General features: G+C 64.2%; 1 protein-coding gene across 1 annotated transcript in view; it reads right to left on the bottom strand.

The window, feature by feature from the left end:
- AHNAK2 (AHNAK nucleoprotein 2) overlaps window positions 1-6338 on the bottom strand; it is a 13371-nt gene extending 7033 nt beyond the window's left edge. Inside the window, exons 1-7 of the mRNA XM_029950762.1 lie at window positions 6238-6338; window positions 6017-6075; window positions 5823-5921; window positions 5127-5237; window positions 4193-4343; window positions 3739-3923; window positions 9-3594 (exon numbers count right to left, since the gene is read on the bottom strand). Coding sequence (XP_029806622.1) covers window positions 9-3594; window positions 3739-3923; window positions 4193-4343; window positions 5127-5237; window positions 5823-5921; window positions 6017-6075; window positions 6238-6250 — 4204 coding nt within the window. The 5' untranslated portion in view covers window positions 6251-6338. The remainder of the gene's footprint in view (window positions 1-8; window positions 3595-3738; window positions 3924-4192; window positions 4344-5126; window positions 5238-5822; window positions 5922-6016; window positions 6076-6237) is intronic.
- Window positions 6339-6581: the final 243 nt, after the last annotated feature.

Below are 6581 nucleotides of genomic sequence, written 5' to 3'. Positions count from 1 at the left end.
CAGGTCACCCTCCAGCTTGGGGCCTGGTGCCCCGGCATCCACCTCCACGTTGGGCAGGGTCGCCTCCACGGTGGGGGCGCTCAGCTCCCCTTTGGCTCCCTTCACGTCCACCTTGGGCGCCTTGAGGTCCACCTGGGGCGCCTTTTTGTCCATCTGGGGCGCGTTGATATCCACCTTGGGCGCCTTCATGTCCACCTTGGGTGCCCTGACGTCCACCTTGGGCATCTTGATGCTAGGCACCTGGACCCTGGGCAGCTGGCCCTTGATCCTGGCCCCTTCTGCTTTGCCTTTCAGCCCGGACACTGACACGTCTCCCTCGGGGAGGGACACCTCCACCTCTCCCCCAGGGAGGTCGATATCACCAGTGGGCAGTTGCACCGTGCCCTCTGGCGCTTGGATCTCACCTTCGAGGGAGGGCAGGGTGGCCGCCACGCCAACTTTGGGTACGGGCACGTCGACGTCCCCGGATGTTCCCAGGTCTTTGCTTGGCGCCGAGGCGCCGAAGGATGGCATCTTGAACTTGGGCATCTTGAACTTGCTGTCTCTGTGGGCCGCCTCCCTTTCTCCCAGGGCCAGGTCACCCTCCAGCTTGGCGCCGGGTGCCCGGGCGTCCACCTCCACACTGGGCAGGGTCACCTCCACGGTTGGGGCTCTCAGCTCACCTTTGGCACCCTTCACGTCCACCTGGGGCGCCTTGAGGTCCACCTGGGGCACAAGGAGGTCCACCTGCGGCGCCTTGATGTCCACCTGCGGCACCTTCATATCCATCTGAGGCGTCTTGAGGTCCACCTGGGTCGCCTTGAGGTCCACCTGGGGCACATGGAGGTCCACCTTGGGCGCCTTGATGTCCATCTGGGGCGCCTTGAAGTCCACTTTGGGCATCTTGATGCTGGGCATGTGCACCTTGGGCAGGTGCCCTTTGAGTCCGGCTCCTGCCGAGGCTTCCTGGTGCTGCCCCTCGGGCACTTGGCCCTCCTGCAGCTCGACGCCCAGCGAGGCAGGCTTGAGCTCCAGGTCGGCAGATGGCAGCTCAACGCGCACATCACCGGTCTTGACGTTTGCCTGGATGGAGGGCAGGGACACTTCGGCCTGGGCCTTGGGCAGGGACGCATCCACTGAGGTCTCCAAGGACTTGCTTGGCGCCGAGGCGCCGAAGGATGGCATCTTGAACTTGGGCATCTTGAACTTGCTGTCTCTGGGGGCCGCCTCTCTGTCTCCCAGGGACAGGTCACCCTCCAGCTTGGCGCCGGGTGCCCGGGCGTCCACCTCCACGCTGGGCTGGGTCACCTCCACGGCTGGGGCGCTCAGCTTACCTTTGGCGCCCTTCACGTCCACCTTTGGCGCCTTGAGGTCCACCTGGGTCACCTTGAGGTCTACCTGGGGCACATGGAGGTCAACCTGGGGCGCCTTGATGTCCACCTGGGGCTCCTTGATGTCCACCTGGGGCGCCTTGAAGTCCACTTTGGGCATCTTGATGCTGGGCATGTGCACCTTGGGCAGGTGCCCTTTGAGTCCGGCTCCTGCCGAGGCTTCCTGGAGCTGCCCCTCAGGCACTTGGCCCTCCTGCAGCTCGACGCCCAGCGAGGCAGGCTTGAGCTCCAGGTCGGCAGATGGCAGCTCAACGCGCACATCACCGGTCTTGACGTCGGCCTGGATGGAGGGCAGGGACACTTCGGCCTGGGTCTTGGGCAGGGACGCATCCACCGAGGCCTCCAAGGACTTGCTTGGCGCCGAGGCGCCGAAGGATGGCATCTTCAACTTGGGCATCTTGAACTTGCTGTCTCTGGGGGCCGCCTCCCTGTCTCCCAGGGCCAGGTCACCCTCCAGCTGGGCGCCGGGTGCCCTGGCGTCCACCTCCACGCTGGGCAGAGTCACCTCTACGGTGGGGGCACTCAGCTCGCCTTTGGTGCCCTTCACGTCCACCTTGGGCGCCTTGATGTCCACCTGGGGCGCCTTGACATCCACTTTGGGCATCTTGATCCTGGGCACCTGGACCTTGGGTAGCTGGCCCTTGATCCTGGCCCCTTCTGCTTTGCCTTTAAGCCCGGACACTGACACGTCTCCCTCGGGGAGGGACACCTCCAACTCTCCCCCAGGAAGATCGATATCACCAGTGGGCAGTTGCACGGCGCCCTCTGGTCCTCGGATCTCACCTTCGAGGGAGGGCAGGGTGGCCGCCACGCCAACTTTGGGCAGGGGCACGGTGACGTCCACGGATGTTGCCAGGTCTTTGCCTGGCACCGAGGCGCCGAAGGACGGCATCTTGAACTTGGGCATCTTGAACTTGTTGTCTCTGGCGGCCGACTCCCTCTCTTCCATGGCCAGGTCACCTGCAGTGGTCTCTCCCGCCTCTCTTTGCCTTTTTTCTTCCCCTGGATGTCTCTTCGTTGTTTCTAGGTTTCTTTGTTCCTCTTCTGTTTGAATGACTCTCTCCCCTGATTGCAATGTCGGATCTGTGAGTGTCGTTTCCTTTTCTCTGTCTTTTTCTTGCACTGATTTTATGTCTCTTCCTGGAGACCACCCGAAGGAGGGGATTTTGAATTTGAATATAGTTTTCTTCTGTCTCCCATCGGCCTGTGTGTCCCCATCTTTGGTCTGGTGATCTCGGTGACCTGCCTCAGCGCCCTCTGCTCCACCGTCCTCCCGTTCTGTCATGGGCACTGCGGGTTGTCCAGCCGCCTGTGTCTCCCGTCCGTGGTCTCTGTGCTCTGCGTCACCCGTGTCTTCTGCCGCTGGACCTCCGTGCCTGGGCTGCCTTAGGACCACTGCGTTATCCACCTCTGTGACTTTCATCTTTTCACTGCAAAATTCAAACTTGGGTGTTTTCAAATCGGGTGTTTGGATTTGGAATTCCGGTTGGCAGCCCTGTGTGTCTGCTTTGCCTTGCAGAGCTGATCTTGCAATCCATACGTGTTTGCCCTGGGCCACTTCTCTGTGGCCGTCTGCACCGTGCTGTACGGCCACATCTATCTCCGGTGTCCCTTGTGACACGAAGTCGCCCTGGTCATTTGCTTCCTTTGTCTTCCTCCTGCGCCGGGGCGCCGCGCCGGCCGCATCCCTCGTGGCTCCCTGGCCAGGGAGGCTCGGCGCCCCGGGCTGCGGGGCAGTGAGAGCCGCTGTGCCCTCGGGTCCTTCCGCCGCTCTCTCTGCGGCGGCCTCGGCGCCTTCGTGGCCCTCGTCCCCAGGCCCTGCCTCCTCTAGGACCCCTGCCTGGACCGCTGGGCCCGGTCGCACCCCCAGCATCGGACCCTTCCCCGAGCCCGCTCTGAATCTCAGGTTCAGGAACCTTCTTCTCCGCTGGCCGTCTGGTCCTGCCTTCTGCCCCTCTGTTGGGAGCTGGGCTTCCGTGTCTGTGCTCGTGGGGGACACGTCAGGTGCGGGTCCTCGCTCATAGGCCTCGGAAGAGCTGCGTGACCTCTGTGGCCCTGACCTGGGCCTGCTCTTTATTGATTGGAACTTGGGCCAGGAAAGTCTCTCCTTTCGGGGCTGCCTGCCTCTGCCCTCCCTGGGCCTGGAGAGCAGCCTCTCCTTGTCTCCACTGCCTTCCAGGGTCCTGGTGGGGGTCTCCGTGCACACATCGGCGGCCTCTCTCTCCTGAAATACAAAGGACAGTGAGCCAGGCGGCCCCGGCACAGCAATTCTGGGGCCCTGGGCTCAAAGGACAGATGCAGGTGGGGCGGACATCCCCCGCTCAGCCTCAGCCCTGCGCGCAGGGATGTCGGCGGGGCCCAGCCTCACCTGTTTCTCACTGTCCTTCCAGCCAGGCCGAGCAGCCCCGGAGGCCCCTTCCGCATCCTCTGCGGCAGGGCGTTTCCGTCTGACTTGGAACTGAACCTTGTAAGGCTCTGAGTACTGGAGAATTTTGAGTGCGTCTTCATATTTAATGTTGTCGAAGAATATGGTTGCGCTGAGCAGCTGATCGCCTAGACAAACAGAGCGGGCTCTGGCCTCAGTTCCCCCCCCTCACCATTCCTTCCAGAGATACAGGGGTGTGTGAGAGGGGCCCCCGACGGGGATCCCGGCACACCCGGTCTGGAGCCCTGCATGGGAAGGCAGTCACCCAGCGGCACAGTGAGAAAGCCTGGCTCAGCTCAGAAGTGTCTGGGCGGTCCCAGCGGGAATGACCTGAGCCCCAGGGCCCTCCCGCCCCGATGGGAACCGCGGAGACCCCAAGGATGGGCAGCCAGAATACCTTCTTTCAGGCTGAAAAGCTTGGCAGCGGAGGAGTCCTTCAGCACTTGTTTGACGAAAAGGCCTCGGTCCCCGCCCCCTGTGACGCTGTAGCCGCTGGCTCCAGCCTCCGCCTCGGTCGTCAGCATCATCTCTGTGGCCTCCTGCAGGGACTGGACGGGAAGCATGCCCGGGGCCGTGGTGATTGTCTGCCCTGCCGCGGCGGGCATCGGTGCTGGCGGCCCAGGCCCCCCGAGCACAGGGACTCCAGAGTCCTGCCCATCATGCAGGTGACCTGGGGCAAGAGCAGGCGCCCCCCGCCAGGGCCCAGGCTGTGAGTCCGAGCTCCGGAGGAAGCCAGCTGCAAGCCATCTCCAGTGGGAGCGGCCTTCTCTTACCCCACCCCCGCCCCCCAGGACCTGGGGGCGGCGCCGCGGCCCAACGGGGCTCAGGGTGGCGTCCGGGCCTTGCTCCTTCTGCACACACAGACCAAGCGCCGAGGCCACGAGACGTGGCTGGTACTCAGACTGGGCAGCGTCACCAGGCCCAGGGTGACACAACACACGGTGCAGCTAACCTGACCTCAGACGTCGCAGACACTTTAGGTCCAGCCAGGCTTTCGAACTGCTGGACCCACGGACGACAGGACGGGCGGCCTCAGGAGGCAGTGCACCGTCCTCGCCTCACAGGGAGCCCCCAGGACCTGGCATGGTCCGTGGCTTGCGTATGCAGCAGGCAGCAGCTTTGTCCATTATACAGCCGGGAACACTGAGGCCCACGAGCTTGGGTCTACCTGGCCAGGTGTCCGGGCTCCTCCTCAAGGTCTGAGGGAAAGCCCGGACCAGTCTCTGGAGCCCCTGCCCACAGACCAGGCCTGATGAAGGCGACAAGGAAGCCCCTCTCCGTGCTCCGACCCGGCATCCCCCCTCCACAGGGGCGGGTGCTGCCACACCCACCTGTGGACGACTCATCCTGGAAAACGTTCGAGAGTCTCCTGAATCCCTCTTCCACCAGGTCCTCCGCCCCCCGGAGCCCGAGGAAGTCCGCCGTCTCTGTGCGTCTTCGTCCTGCAGCCAGAGACATGGCGGGTCACCTGCCCGCAGGGGCAGGGAGGTGGCCCTTGGCCCTGGTGCTTCCTGGCAGGGCCCAGCCCCCAGGCCCTAGTGCCCACACCCAGGGCAGACCCCATAGGAACTGGGTTTTGTGCGGACGGGGAGAAGGGAACAAAAGCCAGAACCGGGATTTAGCAAGTGCAACCTCTAGGTGCCCCCTGGCCCCCCGACCTCCCCAGGACCCCCGTGTCCCCCTGCCGGGCCTTCCCCGGGCCCTCTGTGCCCTCTGGGGCCCCCCGAGCCTCCTCTCCAGACACCGCATGTGTGTGCACGCCCAGAGTTCGGGCTCTCTTCCCGGAACACGCACACATACGGTGTCTGTCCTGCGTCTTCGCCAGCAGAAGTGAGGGGTCCTGGGGGACGGGAAGGTCAGAGAGGGTGGAGGAATGGCTGTAACTGTGGCCCAGGAGGTGGCAGGGTAGGGCGGTGTGGTTGCACAGACGGTGGGAGGTGTCCAGGTAGGGTGACGAAGGAGGCACGGCCCCCGTGGCCCCACATCTGTGAACCCCTCCGCTGTGAGTCTGTGTCAGGCAGGCTTACCGGGAGTCCGAAGGCGGCACTCTCAGCAGTGCACTCGTAGACAGGGGAGGACCCCTGTGGCCGTGGCCGAATGATCTCGTCCCCGGGCCCTGCAGTCACCTGGTGGGACAGGACAGTCAGGGGGCTCTGCCCGGGCCGGGGGAAAGGACAGGGGCTATGGGAAGAGGGCGTGCATCCCCCGGGGCCTTGCTTACACAGGGGTCCTCTTCAGTTTCTGCATCCGGGTCCTCAGACTGCAGTTGCCGGCCAGACACTGCAAAGAGAGGGGCTGAGTCAGTGAAGCCTGCAGGTGAGGGACCAGATGGCGGACGGGGGGGGGGGGGGGGGGGGGGGGGGGGGGGGGGGGGGGGGGGGGGGGGGGGGGGGGGGGGGGGGGGGGGGGGGGGGGGGGGGGGGCTCAGGAGAGTCCATGCACCTGTTGTGCACATGTAGCCCCATCCTGGATGCTGGGCCCGAGGGCACGTGCAGGTCAGACGGCGGAGGGGCTGCACAAGGGGAGCTGTGGACCTCACGGACTCAGTCTGAGACAATCAGTAACAAACACGGAGTGAAAGAACACTCAGAGCCCTGAGCGGGTGGATGGCAGGGTGCTGCAGCCCAGAACCCACGGTGCCCAGCGTTCAGCCAAAAGTTACACAAAACACAAAGAAACAAGAAAGTACGATCCACACTGAGGGACGGAGCAGGTGCTGGAAACTGCATGTCTGCCGGTGCTGGTGGGGCACCGACTCAGCTACAGCAGGTGGAAAACAGGATGGC

The sequence above is a fragment of the Suricata suricatta genome, chromosome 9 (genome assembly GCF_006229205.1).
Source record: "Suricata suricatta isolate VVHF042 chromosome 9, meerkat_22Aug2017_6uvM2_HiC, whole genome shotgun sequence".
Classification (NCBI taxonomy): Eukaryota; Metazoa; Chordata; class Mammalia; order Carnivora; family Herpestidae; genus Suricata; species Suricata suricatta.
This window is presented reverse-complemented; position numbering and strand designations above follow the sequence as displayed.